Source organism: Oreochromis aureus, linkage group 11, assembly GCF_013358895.1.
Source record: "Oreochromis aureus strain Israel breed Guangdong linkage group 11, ZZ_aureus, whole genome shotgun sequence".
NCBI lineage: Eukaryota > Metazoa > Chordata > Actinopteri > Cichliformes > Cichlidae > Oreochromis > Oreochromis aureus.
The window spans coordinates 28,045,452-28,063,337 of record NC_052952.1 but is presented as its reverse complement, the minus strand read 5'-3'; the positions used below and the strand labels follow the sequence as shown (position 1 = coordinate 28,063,337).

General features: G+C 37.0%; 1 protein-coding gene across 2 annotated transcripts; it reads left to right on the top strand.

Moving 5' to 3' along the window:
- Positions 1–1,844: 1,844 nt before the first annotated feature.
- On the top strand, positions 1,845–14,129 carry LOC116334088 (B-cell receptor CD22-like). Of its 2 annotated transcripts, XM_039619014.1 has the most exons (10): positions 1,845–2,347; positions 2,598–2,936; positions 3,098–3,409; positions 6,215–6,478; positions 7,781–8,044; positions 9,349–9,612; positions 11,045–11,308; positions 13,032–13,113; positions 13,562–13,655; positions 13,761–14,129. In XM_039619014.1, the coding sequence occupies exons 1-10, from the start codon at positions 2,302–2,304 to the stop codon at positions 13,953–13,955; spliced, it is 2,124 nt and encodes a 707-aa protein (XP_039474948.1). In that variant the 5' UTR covers positions 1,845–2,301; the 3' UTR covers positions 13,956–14,129. The 2 variants fall into 2 exon arrangements, with proteins under 2 accessions (XP_039474948.1, XP_039474949.1); XM_039619015.1 differs by lacking the exon at positions 11,045–11,308.
- Positions 14,130–17,886: the final 3,757 nt, after the last annotated feature.

The window sequence follows — 17,886 nt, the reverse complement described above, 5'->3', positions numbered from 1 at the left end:
ATGCTGTAGATTTTCACGTCTCTGGAATAGTTGGCAGTATTAAGGATGCTTTTCTGTAAAATCATATTGATATGACCCGTGACATATTCGTAGATGACAGTTAGATAGTCAGCTGGGAAACTCTGTGTTAACTCAGAGATCTGAAGATATCGTGGAGAGATGCTGATCTTGCTCCGTGGTGTACAGGTCACCCTCATGATTAATATTCACAATAAAAATATTAGCCGAACATCATGAAGTCTGTATGTGTTTCATAGTGTAGAACAACCTTTGTACAGTTAAAGCCAGCAGTTACTACATGACGGAAACACCAACGTTTTCTCTTTTATGCGTTTATACGCAGGTCACGCTGATTACTGAACAGAAACCCAAAGATCAGCTGTTAATCGAATTTATTTGCTCTCTCTCCTCCTTAAACATGTTTTTAATGTTAGTTATAATTCAGAATTGGCGACTGAAACACGTAGGACACATACGAACATCAGGAAATAAAACCCCGATAAATATAACCTCAGTAAAATAAGTCAGTGTCAGCGGGGGTTATTACAGCTGTGTACCGGGGCCTGCGCTTTGTCGGCGGTAACAACAGCTCGATTGCTTGCGAGGCGAGCGGGTCTATCCCGCTTTGCCGTGAGACTGGGCAGACATCTCCGAAATCATCGAAGCACTTTTGCAAAGAGGCTGTATCTTGACAAACCGATCAGACATATGAAGATTAAACCACTACATTCTCGGCTAAAAAATATTAAAAGCGGTATTTGGTGACACACAAACAGGGTTTTCAAAGTTCAGTTCTGCCGGTTGTTGTGGGCTAAAACAATGGCCACCAGGCCAAAGCAATGGTTTTGAGTCGATCAGCGTTAACCCCGCCCCTGAGTTTGATGGGTGAGGCTGACAGATAAAATTAATTCATGATGAGAGCCAGGCGCCAGGACTGCCAAAATGAAATAAATAAATATATCATGAAATAATTAATTAAATGTGTCAATAATTAATTAAAATGTGACATACATAAATAATTAATTAAATGTGTCAATAATTAATTAATTAAATGTGTCAATAATTAATTAAAATGTGAAATACATAAATAATTAATTCAATGTGTCAATAATTAATTAATTACATGTGTCATAACTATGTATTTAATTAATTAATTCCCATTTTAATTAATTATTGCCACATTTAATTAATTATTTAATGGTGTATTTAAGTAATTCATTATGGCAGTCCTGGCGTTCCATAGTCCTGTTCTCATTGTATGAAGAATTTTGATGGCTGTTTGGTAGCCGTTTGCATACTATGCATACTCTCTCTCTTTATATGTGTGTGTGGACAACAGTTTTATGTTAATGTACGATCCTTAATATGTTTTTTGTGTGTGTGTGGGGGCGCCAGAGGGCGTGATCGCCCAGGGCGCCAAACAGGCTAGGACCGCCACTGGTGTTCAGTATAAGACAGAGGAGAACACCACAGGCCTAAACCCTGCAGGTCTGACAGCGTATCAGTCCTGCTTTCCATGTGGAAACAGCGTTTACACTGGAATCTGCCTTTGATGGCTTTTATGTAGCAAATGTGACATTCATCAGTATAACTGACACACAAAACAAAACAATGTCTACACAACACACTAACTATAGCCTCCAAACACGCTAAACGTCACTAATGTCTCACATTAGTCGCACATTGACTTAGAAAACTCGCTCTCTCTCTTTCTTTCGCTCCCCAGCTTTCTGTCGCGGCATCACTCCTAAAACTTCCCCTTCTCCCTAAACAACCAAGTGCCACATGTTGCCATATCATTTTTTTGATTGGCTGACATGGTAAACTGTAACACCAATAGGGAAGGGGTGTTTTTTCTTTTTCTTTTTTCACTCACAAGTGGAGAGTGTTTGCTATCGATGTCTGTAGAAAACGCCGTTTTTACCGTTCTTCCCGCTGTAAACACCACTGTTTTGTTCAGAAAAAAACATCGTGTGTATTTTTTATCATAACTCTGGTTTTACGTGGCCCATCGACACAATTCAAAAACTGGTATATAGTTTGAAGTCCGTACTTCTGACCCAAGCTGGAATGGAGACTCTGAGTCGCTGCATCTTGTAGCTGTGTCGTCTTAAATTGGTCATGTGGCGCGTCTGTCGACCCCAGAGGGTTAAGCTAACCGACTAAAAATATTCGCAAAAGATGCTTTGGGTCACTTTCCATCTTAACAGGTTTTCACTAGTAATCTTTAACAACTAATCGTGTAAATTATTTTATGTGTAAACTTCAGACTCCTTTAAACTTCACTCTCTTGCAACAAAGATGGCTGGAACTCTGATTTTTCTTCTCGTTAGTTCTCTGCTGCAGGGTGAGTGAAAGAAACTGTGTAATGACTATTAACATTATTAATATCAATACACTGTTGCTAATTTGAAACATTTACATGTAACATGTATTGAACAATCAAATCTGTCAGGTTTTTTTATATTTAGCAATAAAAATGTGTAAGTATTTGAATTTAACACATTCTGGAGAAAGACAGCAAGGATAACAACTGTACTCTTGCTGTAAATGACCAATTCCATTTCTTCCTTAAAAATCACTGTGTTGTGTTTCAGGTGCTCTGTGTGGAACGTTCAACATCAAAATGCCACAGAATATAAATGTTTTGAGAGGATCCTGTGTGACCATCCCCTGCTCCTTTGATGTAGAGAGCAGATTTGAAAAATACTTAGATCATACATGTAAAGCATATTGGAGTGATTCACCTTCATTTACCAGTAGAAATGCAAAACTAAAGCCAACTAAAGACATGACAGGAGACTTAATAAAGAAAGACTGCTCCACAACTTTCATTAATACAAATCTGCTTCAAAGAAGTAAATATTACTTCAGACTGGAGTGTAATAATGCACTGAAATACACTTTTTCACATGGTGTAGATATTTCATTCATAGGTAAGTTTTTATATTCATATACAGACAATTTATGAGTAAATGACACTTGTCAAGATGCTCTGGCCTTTTTCTGAATTCACTGGATTTTGCACATCATATAAAAACCTGAGTAATTGCTGCTCATTTGTTTATTGACTGGTCAAAATATGTCTTCCCACCAGCTGTTCCTCCCTCACCGACTCTGATTCCATCCACACTGGAGGTGAAGGAGGGAACCTCAGTGAGTCTGACGTGCTCTGCTCCAGCTCCATGTTGGTCTCATCCTCCAGCTCTGAGATGGACCCCTAACCGGGGTCAGAGTTGGGAGATACTGCAGGAGCATCAGGATAAAACTAAAGTCAAGACTTCTGTTATGAGTTTCACTGCTTCTCACCTCCATCATGGAAATAAAATCTCCTGCACTGCTGTCTACAGGAAACAAGATGGTAGCCCTGATGTCACTGCTGAAACAAGTTTAATTCCTGTTATCTCATGTGAGTTTGTTTATTTTGTTCTAAAATTCAAAGTTACTGCTAATGGCTTACTTGCCTGACTTGTATACAGTGGATGTTTTATATATTTGAACTAAATGACACATATACATTTTTATTTTTTAAACTAATGCTGATTGTCCGATTTTTGTTAAAGTACATGACCTAAAATGTTTAATAATTCATATAATTACCAGTGTTGGGAACTTTTAAAATGTATTCCACTACAGATTACAGAATGCATAGACCAAAATGTAGTGTGTAACTTATTCCGTTAAGCTACTCAATGTGAGTAACATATTCTGAATACTTTGGATTACTTGATATATTGTCATGCTTTTTGCAGCTACATGAATGTACTATTGCTGTGTTATTTATTGTTATTACTGAAGGCTACTCGCCACCGAGCTGACATTGTTAGCTGGCGTTAGCTGAGGTTAGTTCAGACTGTTAGACTTGATGGATAGCATTAACAACCTGCTAGCTCCAAATGATCATGTGCAGTTCTGAAAGCAATACCAACTAGATTTTTAAATTTTAATATAAAATGAGTAAGAGTAGGGTGGACATTAGGTAAGGCTGCACTTTTAGCAGTGATCTCATATGGAACCTATTTCTGTATTAGTAATATGTTTTCTTTCTGTCTGCTTTTAGAACTGCACATGATTTTTTGCAGCTAGCCGGTTGTAATGCAGCTTTCAGTAATAGCAATAAATCACACAGCAATAGTACATCGAAGATATTGAAGTGGCACATAACCCAGGTAGCTACCACAACTAAAACAAGGTAGTTGCAGTAGGCTAACGTTAGTTTTTTTTTAAAGAACTTACTTCCAGATATTTCTTTAGGTTGGAGGTGGAGTCTTTTGACGCCGAGAGCAGCTCGGTTGCTGGCAAACAGAGCTTGCATTGCACGGTCAGATTTCGCCCACCCCTTTCTTCTTTAAATGCGAAGTGGTGTTGGAATTTCAAAGTAAGAAATGCATTCCTGTCTGTGCACTGCCGGCTCTGTTGTGCTGGCTCCAGTCCATTAGTGATGTGCGAGTCATGAAGAAATCATTCAATACTCCAGAATCACTTTACTGACTCGTGAATCATGATTCACAATCCAAACTGACTCATTCACTGACTCATCTCTGTTACTGCTAGCAAACTAATTTCATTAGTAGAAATATATCTAGCTTATAATTAAAATTGTGGAAAAAAACAACAGCCAGTTTATTAACAAAAACATTTCTGCTCTGGACTGTAAGAAAAAACCCTGAGTAGAAAGCTCACATCAAGACAATAGCTCATCAGTTCACAGTAGCATCACTCTGCTAACAGTACATTTGGGTTATTCACCCCCTCCCTTCTTGAGAGCTAATGTCCGGTGTGGAATTGTAACATGAATGAATCACTCAGTTCCTCCGTAGCGGGCCTCATTCAGGACTAGTCCTTACTAACTCACCCCCTCCCTCCTGGCTCACAGCTCAAACGAGCTGAACGAATCAACTCACCCCCTCTCTCTCGGCTCACAGCTTCTTCGTCTTCTTCTTGGTTGACAACCAATGTTAAGGTGCATTACCGCCTCTCGGCTCACAGCTCAGTGGATGCTTGCGCTACATATGACTCACCCCCCCGGCTCTCAGCTGCTGAAACTCAGAGTGTGTTACTGTGGAAGAGTCGCTCCTTCACCTGAGATGAATTCTGATAGTCTGACAGACGCAATATAACATTCAGTCTACAATTTGTTTGTTTTGCAAAGATAATAAGCAGACTAAAGGCAAAAATATATGAACTCAGTTCCACCACTATTAAAAAAAAAAATACAGTGTCTGACTCGCATTCTGCTGCTGCAATTATGTAAGTAAAATAATCAGAAATTCCCTATTTCACTAAATTATTTAGATGAGAAAATATATATGTGACATATTTGAGGAAAATAATAATAAAATAAAATAAATGTTCCCTTTAAAAATCTTTTTTTTCTTTTTTTGCTCTATAAAATAGTTTTCTTTTTCAATCACTGATCTTAGCAGTAGGATTTACATGAAAAGAGAAAAAAATTAAGTTTGAGTGAAAATGTACATTTTTTTTCACTCTCTGAACTCAATGATTCAAATGACTCAAAAAACCCAATTAATTTTGGTGAGTGTCTCATTCAAACTTGATTCAGTAAAAAGAATCGAATTTACTATTACTACAGTCTATTGTGTAACTGACGCCACCAACATTAATAAGGATTCTTACATTAGAGCTTCTTATTGCGTGCTTTATTTGGGTTTCCGGCAATGTGTGGAATTACCAAAATTAGAGAGGGGATAGCCTAACATATGACACATCAAAAGACCACTGTGTAATCCATTTATTTCAACAAAGTAACTGTATTCTAATTATCACCTATCTAAGCAGTAACTGTAACGGGAATACAATTACTCGTATTTTGTATTTTAAATACATAACACCGGTACGCGTATTCCATTATTCCCCAACACTGATAATTATTTAGCCATATTATTTACTTTCCCAGAAACTCTCCAATACTGACTTAGAATGAAAAAAAAAACCTATATTTACTGAGTCACATCTGACGACTGCTTTCAGTTTAAACTGCAGTTTTTTATGTACGTCATATTTTCATGTTTTTCAGTCGACACATGAGTTTGTGTACTGTAGGCTTTTAGATTCACTCTAATGCTCAAACAAGAAATTAGAATAATAGAAAATGTTTGCTATTGTGACTTGGCTTTGTGGTTTGCAGTGTCACAAACAAAAGACTTTTGCACTTACAAATGCTACAAAACTATTTTTGTCAATTTTTTCCCAGATTCACCCAAAGATGTCAGAATTTCCGTCAGTCCTTCTGGTCCAATAAGAGAACAACAAAAAGTGACTCTGACATGCAGCAGTAATGCCAACCCAGCAGTAGAAAACTACGCCTGGTACAGAGCTGGTAGAAATGAGGAGACTCTCATTGGGATTGGACGCACATTGAATGTTGCCGTTTCAACAATCAACAGTATTTTTTTTTGCAAGGCTACAAATAAAATTGGAGTTGAACAATCCAGCAACCTACAAATAGACGTTCAATGTATGTATTAATATTACAAATTTACAGTTTACATACCCTGACTAGTATCCAGCTACAGTTCTATTAATGGTAGCGCGGGGTATCGTCACTGTTTTCTAGAATCGATTCGATTCTGATTCATAAGGTCCCGATTCGATTCGATCCACGATTCTATTTGAATCGGGGAAATTTTGCCTCAGCCAGTCAGAAATATTATAATTCTGATCATTTATCAGTATATATCCATATTTTTATATCTATAAAAAGAAAGCTGACACTTGTGAGACTTTATCAGAGGTGTAAGCATCACAGCAGATGTCTCTGTGTCAAAGTAACTGAGGATAAAACACAGAAAAACATGAAGGAGATTTTCCTGGCCTGGCTTTTTATAGCAGATAACCTTAAAAATATTCTGCATTAGATCAAAAACGGAAGAAAACTATCAAGAATCAACATATGAACATTACCTGATGCTGCTGAAGTGAAGCAGCGCAAAGTTACAGAGGTTTTATTAGAGACACAGCTAAGCGTTTTGCAATTTGGCATAATTTTACAAGTTTACATTTCTTCAGTTTTGAACAGCAGAAATAAGGCTTTCTTGTCAGAAGTCATTTAAATACAAAAAAATAAAAAAAACAGCGGCTGACAGCGCTGTAAACAACGGTAGACTGGTGGGTAATAAGTAAGCGAATAATGCAGAAAACAAAGATTTTTAGATGGGAAGCTGTTCCTGAATTACACTGAGAGAGGGAGAGAGAGCTCTAGAGGAAGTGTGATTTTATCATGGTGGAAGCAAAACAGCAAAAGTAAGAGGGAATTCATGACAATGTTTGTGTGAAGCGAAACGTGAAGTGTAGCTTGGATCTTCTTTTGCTGCTGGTTCAGTCAATTTTGGTTGAAGAGAGACAAAATCTGCAGCTTCAGAATCTAGCACAAAAAAAGGACATAAACACAAAGTGCAGCCCCGACCCATCAGAATCAGTGAGCTGTCGGCTTTCAGCCCCGACGGCGTGTCTGTGCGTTTTTCAGTCGACACATGAGTTTGTGTACTGTAGGCTTTTAGATTCACTCTAATGCTCAAACAAGAAATTAGAATTATAAAAAAATGTTTGCTATTGTCACTTGGCTTTGTGGTTTGCAGTGGGGTGTGCCATTAACATTTCAGACCCCCCCAAAAAAAAATAGCTGTGATGTATCACTTATATTATATTACATTTAAGAAATTCTCTTTCAATTTTTCATTTTTTTTGTGAAGATGTCACAAACAAAAGACTTTTGCACTTACAAATACTACAAAAACTATTTTTGTCAATTTTTTCCCAGATTCACCCAAAGATGTCAGAATTTCCATCAGTCCTTCTGGTCCAATAGTAGAACACCGAAAAGTGACTCTGACATGCAGCAGTAATGCCAACCCAGCAGTAAAAAACTACGCCTGGTACAGAGCTGGTAGAAATGAGGAGACTCTCATTGGGACTGGAAGCACTTTAAATGTTGCCATTTCAACAATCAACAGTATTTTTTTCTGCAAGGTTACAAATACACTTGGATTTGAACGATCAAGCAACCTACAAATAGACGTTCAATGTATGTATTAATATTACAAATTTACAGTTTACATACCCTGACTAGTATCCAGCTACAGTTCTATTAATGGTAGCGTGGGGTATCGTCACTGTTTTCTAGAATCGATTCGATTCTGATTCATAAGGTCCCGATTCGATTCGATCCACGATTCTATTTGAATCGGGGAAATTTTGCCTCAGTCAGTCAGAAATATTACAATTCTGATCATTTATCAGTATATATCCATATTTTTATATCTATAAAAAGAAAGCTGACACTTGTGAGACTTTATCAGAGGTGTAAGCATCACAGCAGATGTCTCTGTGTCAAAGTAACTGAGGATAAAACACAGAAAAACATGAAGGAGATTTTCCTGGCCTGGCTTTTTATAGCAGATAACCTTAAAAATATTCTGCATTAGATCAAAAACGGAAGAAAACTATCAAGAATCAACATATGAACATTACCTGATGCTGCTGAAGTGAAGCAGCGCAAAGTTACAGAGGTTTTATTAGAGACACAGCTAAGCGTTTTACAATTTGGCATAATTTTACAAGTTTACATTTCTTCAGTTTTGAACAGCAGAAATGAGGCTTTCTTGTCAGAAGTTATTTAAATAAAAATAAAAAAAACAAACAGCGGCTGACAGCACTGTAAACAACGGTAGACTGGTGGGTAATAAGTAAGCGAATAATGCAGAAAATAAAGATTTTTAGATGGGAAGCTGTTCTTGAATTACACTGAGAGAGGGAGAGAGAGCTCTAGAGGAAGTGTGATTTTGTCATGGTGGAAGCAAAACAGCAAAAGTAAGAGGGAATTCATGACAATGTTTGTGTGAAGCGAAACGTGAAGTGTAGCTTGGATCTTCTTTGCTGCTGGTTCAGTCAATTTTGGTTGAGAGAGACAAAATCTGCAGCTTCAGAATCTAGCACAAAAAAAGGACATAAACACAAAGTGCAGCCCCGACCCATCAGAATCAGTGAGCTGTCGGCTTTCAGCCCCGACGGCATGTCTGTGCGTTTTTCAGTCGACACATGAGTTTGTGTACTGTAGGCTTTTAGATTCACTCTAATGCTCAAACAAGAAATTAGAATTATAAAAAAAATGTTTGCTATTGTCACTTGGCTTTGTGGTTTGCAGTGGGGTGTGCCATTAACAGTTCAGACCCCCCCCCCCAAAAAAAATAGCTGTGATGTATCTCTTATATTATATTACATTTAAGAAATTCTCTTTCAATTTTTCATTTTTTTTGTGAAGATGTCACAAACAAAAGACTTTTGCACTTACAAATACTACAAAAACTATTTTTGTCATTTTTTTCCCAGATTCACCCAAAGATGTCAGAATTTCCATCAGTCCTTCTGGTCCAATAGTAGAACACCGAAAAGTGACTCTGACATGCAGCAGTAATGCCAACCCAGCAGTAGAAAACTACGCCTGGTACAGAGCTGGTAGAAATGAGGAGACTCTCATTGGGATTGGACGCACTTTGAATGTTGCCATTTCAACAATCAACAGTATTTTCTTCTGCAAGGCTACAAATAAAATTGGAGTTGAACAATCCAGCAACCTACAAATAGACGTTCAATGTATGTATTAATATTACAAATTTACAGTTTACATACCCTGACTAGTATCCCGCTGGAATTCGGTTAATAGTAGGCCTGGGTATCGTGACTGATTTCTAGAATTGATTCGATTCTGATTCATAAGGTCCCGATTCGATTCAATCAACGATTTTATTTGAATCGGGGAAATTTTGCCTCAGTCAGTCAGAAATATTATAATTCTGATCATTTATCAGTATATATCCATATTTTTATATCTATAAAAAGAAAGCTGACACTTGTGAGACTTTATCAGAGGTGTAAGCATCACAGCAGATGTCTTTGTGTCAAAGTAACTGAGGATAAAACACAGAAAAACATGAAGGAGATTTTCCTGGCCTGGCTGTTTTAGCTGTTTGGTGGTTGTCGAAATAGTTTTATAAGGTCTAACCTGAGATCCTGGCGTTTCGGGCGAAATAAATTTATATTTAAAAATTGATTCAGGATTTTAATGAATCGATATCACTTTATTCAAGCTAAAATTGATTTTAATCTGAAAATCAATTATCAGAACTGACATAAATTACATAAATTGCATGGTAGTGCAATCTATGTATTATTGTCTTCAGAAGGTTACAGGCCAAGATAAACAACTTGTCATTTTTACTTTTTAGTTTTTTTCTTAAGAGAAAACTACATTTGTGTGGTTTGCTCTCTTCCCACACTTAGAAGTTTGTATTATGTGTGTGAGAATGAGTGATTATGTTAAATATTGCTGATTTCAGTGTGCATGTTTTGGTGCACACTCTCATTGGGATTGGACGCACATTGAATGTTGCCGTTTCAACAATCAACAGTATTTTTTTTTGCAAGGCTACAAATAAAATTGGAGTTGAACGATCAAGCAACCTACAAATAGACGTTCAATGTATGTATTAATATCACAGATTTACAGTTTACATACCCTGACTAGTATCCTTCTAGAATTCCATTAATAGGATTCAATGGTAGTACAATTTATGTAATATTGTCTTCGGAAGGTTCCAGGCCAAAAAATAACACCATTTTATTCCCCACTTTTTACTTAAGACAAAACTAAATTTGTGTTCTTTATGCTAAGTAAGATTTTGTGTTATGTTTAAGAGCAGGGGGGGTTAAGTTATAGGTGATGCTTAATTGCCCATATTTTTTAGCAAGTAAAAAACTAAAATAGGGGCACAATATCCAAATCATACCAACCCAGATATTTACACTAACTTCATTTTTACTTTTCAGTTTTTACTTTAGATGAAACTAAATTTCTGTGGTTTGCTCTCTAGCCATCCTTAGAAATAGGATTTTGTGTTATGTGTTTAAGAGCAAGTAATTATAATAAAAAAAATACAATACAATTCCAGTTATTCACATTTTTTTTTTTTTTATAAGAAAACTGTCTTAACATTTAGGTGTGCCTGTTTTGGTGCTCATTTTACAGATTCACCTAAAAACATCACACTTTCAGTCAGTCCCTCTGGTCCAGTGCCAGAGAACAGCAATGTGATTCTGACCTGCAGCAGTAACGCCAACCCAGCAGTGAGGAACTACACTTGGTTCATGGGTGATGGAGACCAGGAGACTTTTATTGGGACAGGAACCAGTTTAAACATTCAAGTCTCCAGAGACAGACGGACATTTTTCTGCAATGCTGAAAATGAGATTGGAGTTGGACGTTCCAGCAGCATTCAAATTGATGTTCAGTGTAAATATCACATTTCACATCTGTTTGAGATATTCTGAATACAACAAAAGGAGTTGAATTAGGATTAGCTGCAAAGATCAAAGACTAACTTGTGAGAAAAGACAGAAAACGAAAACAAAGGGAAGCACTGAAGAAACTAATAAACGCTATTACAAACAGAAACTGCAATTAGGAACTAAAAACTACATAAAGAAGAAGATTCTACATGATGAAAATGTAAACTAGGTGCCAAATAGATAATATTTAATAGTATCCAAGAATACAGTCCATAAACTCAAAACCCTGGGCATAAAACCCAAGACCATGACAAATCTACGGAGCTCCTCTGATGACATGGTCCAAAAAATAAATAAATTGTGGCCGCAAAATACTACTTCGTGGGCACGAAATGGGTATAACGTGCCCACGAAATACTTATTTGTGCCCACGAAATACTATTTCGAGGGCACGAAATACGTATAACGTGCCCACGAAATGCTAATTTGTGGGCACGAAACACTTGACCGATAACCGTGATCCTTCCCAGGCCCTTGCAGTTGGTTGACAATAAAATCTATCCCGGCGTCCAGGTCGTACTTATGTCTGTAAAATAACTGGGCTCTCAATATCCTGTTTAAATGTCTCTCCGTAATAATGGTTCCTTGCATTGCCAGGCTTTTCAAAATGCATTTGTAGCTCATTCCCAGCCTAAAATAAAACTCAATCATACTGTCTCTGTCCATGGTGTATAGGTTTAGCCTACTCTTATGCTTATGTCTCTATGCAGCTGTCCAGGAATTGTATCAATATGATGTGCGCACGTTATCTATTTCGTTGCCACAAATGCATAATTCGTTGCCACATTATACCCAATTCGTGCCTACAAATTAGCATTTCGTGGGCACGTTATATTATTTCGAGGGCATGAAGTAGTATTTTGTGGCCACAATTTATGTATTTTTTGGACCATGTCATCAGAGGGGCTCCGTACTAATCAATATGATTGCATGAAATACGCACGACAGACCTGACCACTCGTTCATGCTTTTCAGCACTTTATTCATGGTTGCTTGTTTACACACTGGCTGCAGCTTTTCAGCTGACAGCTACACACTACAACAACTACAACAACAACAAACATTCAGCAACCACCACAGACTTTAAGCCGGCGAGGCGTGATTGCGGGTGCCATGCAGGTGTGTCTGCCTACCCTTCAGCGGCACCGCAGACCACGGCCTGCCACAGATTAATGGCGAACAACTAAACTTTAAAGCATTAAAGATAACACTCCTTTTTAGTGCAAAACTGCAACGAGTTCAAAAGGAGTCAGTAAAATAATGTCAATGATAAAGTATTGCATGTTCATAAAGAACTTCACCTTGGGTCATGACCATCTTCACTCACAACATTTTACGAGTTGTTTTGGTTAACTTATCAGTGGTAAACTTAGTCAGTGATATACTGTACTCTACACAGGCCATTAAGAGATACTGTGGGGATTTTATCCAGACTGCTCTTATATTCAGTTGCAGTAAAATTCCTTCCAATAAGTTTTAGATTCCCTGAATCCATGTGAGCAATCAATCTGTTGGTTTTGTTGAAAACTTTTTCATTTTGAGATTCTAGATATTGTTGATTGTGTTCCATATAAATAGTATTGGTGATTAAAACAAAACATTTATTGTACACATAAGTGAGAAAAAATGAAGCTGATATTTTTACACATGATATTTCTGTTTTTTAGATTCAGTTCTGTATCCAGTGATCATCTCCGCTCTTACAGCATTACTGCTGGTATCAATATGTGTTGTGCTGTTTTTTATCAGGTAGGTAAACAACTGCTAAATTTCATGGAACAATGTTAAATCTACCCACAGTTCACCATCTTACTAAGTTTTATTTGCCTGCTTTTAAATTCTTTTTGTCTGAATACTCATAATTACTGTTTCTTGTTTGGGCCTTCATCCATTAGAAAAAAATAATAAAACTCAGATTTAGTCATCAGCAATCCATATAATACTTCGGTGTTGGTTAATTTTAACATGTTTTCACTTTTGAGACCTTTATCTGTTCACGTTCAATGATATTGTTTGCTCTCTGACAGTTAATCTAACATAACCCATTACTAAGCATTGTAAAGGTGGTTGACCTAATGACATTTTCTTTCAGCAGCTCTTGTTAATTCGTCCTGGGTGCTAAAAACCGAGCAGTGGTAAAACTTTGATGTATGAATTGTAATCATATATATGCTTTATGTTCTATGTTATTTTTCAGGGCTCAGAAGAATCCCTGTAAACATAAAGGTCAGTTACCAGATGAAAGCAATACAGTTGCTACGTGTCGGCCTATAACTTTGGAAGAAAATGAGGTACTTTGACTTCTTAAAACAATTTCTTTCAAAGTTTGATACTTGTAAAATCACACAGGGATGAGTAGATTATCTTCACCACTGATATTGTCTGTGCAATTGTAGGCACCAAACACAACAGAAGATAGCATTTATGCAAACACTGATTGGCTGAAAGTGCCAGAAAATATCCATCATGCAACCATCGCTGGGCCAAGCAACACCAACTTGCCAAATGTTAGGGCAAACGATGAAGAAAGAGAAAGTGAAAGCTCAGAAGAGGAGGACAGTTGTGAAGCAATTTACTCGAATATGCACTGAAAGACCAAGAGTAAGAAAAGGGCATGAATTCACCTAGTAGCTCTCATCTTGCAAAAGAAAAATCACCATCATAATGCGGCTACCCCTTCGGCGCCAGCTGTGGGCTCAAGGCTGGAGCTGAACAAAAACACCCTGATAACGACTGTGTTGAGTCTGTTCCTTCCCATTCCATGCAAGGCCACCTGGGTTGGCTGGAAGACTGTTTACTTAGCCTGGCAGGACGAAGGACACTGTCTCAGCTGAACTCTGGACATACACACACACACGCACAGAGACATATACACATGCAGATATACACTCATCCCCCCTCCCCCTCCAAACGCCTTCGACGCTTATTCCCTTCCGATGCTGACGGTGGAGCATGGAGACCAGCACATAGGCTGCAGGCCCGGATGTACTGTCTACATTGGATGTCTCTCACCCTTTACCCACCCCTGTTGCTTGTCATGTGTTCTTTGGTGTATTAAGAGTTTTTTTTTTCATGTGCTATGTGCAGAGGTGTTTTTTTCTGTTCTCAAACTGATCTCCCTGTTGGAGCTCAGTCTGGGGGGAGTTATTTTTTTCTCCTTATCTTTCCTCATGTTGTGCTTTTCCATGTTATACCCCTCTGACCTGTCTTCCCCATGTGATGTTTGTGTAATGTATGTATGGTCGGATGGGTAAGATGGCGCCGCCATTGCTTGCAATAGGTCGGCAGCCTTAACATGAAATTTCCCCTTCTCTTGAGGAGAAGTGCATTGTGAGAGGAATTAGCAGAAATTATGTGAGCAATGCACCAGAAATTCTGAGGTTTTGTTGACGAAGAAGTACCTAAAAATGTGTGGAAGGAAGTGGTGTGTGAAAACACACAAGTCAAATTTAAGGACAAGAGCGCTGTGCAAAAGTAGATATATCACATTTTTGCATTTTTGAGCTAACAAACATAGATTTCATGTTATCTGTATGTGTCCTTGATGAATTTAGTCAAACTATAAGAAAATATTTAAGATAGAGATAGAGATACAATTACATTCACTTTAATTAAAAAAAATGAAGCCAACATGAAAATGCCAAAAAATGTAATTCCACCAGTGGCCACTTGAGATCCCATAGACACCCATGTTAAAATACCCAACTTCAGTCATCAAAATAAAATGTTTATATCTTAGCTAACACCTGTCTTTATAACAGCCATAAAGAGGAAAAAAATTTTTTTATTTACTTATTTTTTTATTTTTTTAAATAGAAATTTTGGGTAAGGCTTAAAGTTTGGGGCATGGCTGTTACGATTGACAAGTGTGCCAACACAAGCAGCTGTGTGAGTCAGTCTGCTAGGCTTCACCTCTGCTAAGTCAAGTCACCTAAGCAGACCACTCTGCTGTGTTTGTGATGTTGGTGTTTTTTAATCATTTTGAATGGAAATATCTGACAAACAATATGAAATAATGTTGAGTTAATTTTACCAACATCCTCTTTTTGCTTCAGTTTTCTTGAAAGTTATTCTAGATTTTTATTAATCTGTTATTCACCACACATTAAAAAGCATCTAACAATTTGCTTTAGACACTTACTGTACAGCTTAAGGATGCAGCTTACTAACAGAGCTTAAAATTCAGCCAAGCATGGCCTCTTCTGTCTTTTAAAGAAGCATGAAAATACAAAGCCTAAACCAACAGGTAATTTTATGGTGACCCTGTTTTTTATGTGTAATTAAGAATTCGAGACCTTTCTAAATTGTAGACTACAATGAGTAATTATTCTGGACCCGTAATAGGACACACATTCTATGTGATGAATAAGAGTGTGATCTGTAAGTTCGTGGTTTGAGTCTCCCCAGGAACTCATATATAAAAGATGACTGGTTTTAAATGTAAGAATTTAAGTATTGTGAAGCTGTTTTATTTGTGTTTTTTTTAAGTTGCAGTGTCTATTTTCTATAATTGGATGGTTGTGTTCATTCTTTCTTTTTTAACTAACTGTATGAAAATCAGAAGTGTCATTGATGCTTGTCTTGGTATTGTTTGCCCAGTTACACACGGTGTGAACATTTACAAGATTTTCATGTTATACAACAGCCAGATGTGAGAGTTATTTAAAAAAAAGTGTCAAATTGTCACCAGCATGATTGAGAAGTGGTTGTATCTTATTTAACTTTCTATCACTTTAAGTGCTTATGTTTTTGGTATTTTGGTAAACAATAAAAAAAGTCTTTGTGTTTTGTGACTGTACTTTGGTACTTTTAAGATATCTCGTGAATTTGCACTTTCATTTTTTTCATCACTCAGTAGATATTTATTTATATACATAGATTAGATATGGGTAACTCCCACTTCCACATTCCTTTTTGGCTTTAACACAAAACACACCCATGTTGTGTAGTTTGTTTTGTTTTTTTCTTGTCCCAGTCCTAAATCTGAGTAACTTTCATGTTTGTATCGGTGGTGGATGGGACAGGGATTGGATGTGGGGCAGGTAGGGTGGGAGGGGAGGACAGAAGATGGTGAATCCGGAAGTGTGAAAGATTAATAAGGAGGAAATGAGGGCTTTAAAGCACAATATTTAACACATTGTTGGAACATGAAATCCTAGTTATGATGAGAACTAATTACAAACAATGTATTAACAAAGCTAAAGTAGAACAGTCACAGTGCAAGCAGTTCAATACCCAAACCCTCCACAAAGTATCTGTAGGAAAATGAAGCCCACAGTGGCATATCAGGGAAAGACATGTAATATTTAAATAACAATAATCATTCACAACAATTAAATATTATTTATTACTTGCACAGTTTTGGTGAGGGTCAGGGTTAGGATGTGATCATGGTTAGAGTTAGGTGTGTGGTGTAATGGTGTTTCCATGTTGCACATTTTATTTTTTATTTAACCTTTATTTATACATGTAGTCCCATGAGACTCAGCATCTCATTTACAAGAGAGACCTGTTGCAGACAAACATATTCAAATTACAACAATAAAAGGAACAATAAAATAGCTAAATTTGTCCAATGTACACAGTCATATCAACATGGAATAGGATATTTGTTAATCAGTTTGCACAGGAGCGGAAGACAAATCGAGCCTTTTGCTGTTAGTTTGGTACTTATAATAAAAGTACAGAAAGGCTAATGTTAGCTGGTGATTGGGCAGTATAACAGTTTTAGTATCTGAACATCCTTCTGTTCAGTACAGTCAGAGCAGTAAAACTATTGTCTAAAGTACAGCACTGACTTTAATTAACGTTCAAGCAGAACAGAGTGACTTCTTTCTCAAATTCGAGTGATTTGTAAAACTCCAAGATTTGACACTGATTTTGGCTTCGATGCAATATTAAGTAAATATGGGCCCAGCATCGCTTATACTGATACTATTATGAAGGTTTTTATTCAGAAAAAAATAGTACAGTAAAAAAATCACTGACTGAAGCATGTATGTGGGAATGTATGTGAATATGTGCTCATACTATTCTTATTAGCACTTTAAGTATTTTATTTATTGATTTTATTGAATTTTATTGTTTTATTTATATTTTCATAGTTTTAGGGATGATGCACTGATCGGGGACCACTTTTAATTTCGTTGTACCTGTGACAATGATAATAAAGAAAATTCTGATTCTGATTTCAGTCCAGTTTTGAAAGCTTCAACATTTGTAGAGATTTTTTAATCTAATGTCCAGGTATGTGCCGATGATAAGACCGTAAAATGCTTCAGTAGCTCTGAAACTAACTTGCTACTTTGGTGCTCCAAAGTTCTGAGAAGCAGTGACATCAGGGAAATCACCTTTGAAATGGAAACATGTTTTTCAGTTGATATCCCCATCTGCTTCCTCAAATGGCCTCAGTACATCAATGATGAGAGTAATGACAGACCATTCTTTCTTATATGATAAACGGTAAATGGCCTGACCCCAAAACGCTTTACACTACATTCAGTCATCCACCCATTCACACAC

Coding starts and splice junctions, on each gene's coding strand:
- LOC116334088 (XM_039619014.1), top strand. CDS start 2,302: ATGGCTGGAACTCTGATTTTTCTTCTCGTTAGTTCTCTGCTGCAGG. Junction 2,348..2,597: donor CGTTAGTTCTCTGCTGCAGG/GTGAGTGAAAGA, acceptor GTTGTGTTTCAG/GTGCTCTGTGTGGAACGTTC. Junction 9,613..11,044: donor CCTACAAATAGACGTTCAAT/GTATGTATTAAT, acceptor CTCATTTTACAG/ATTCACCTAAAAACATCACA.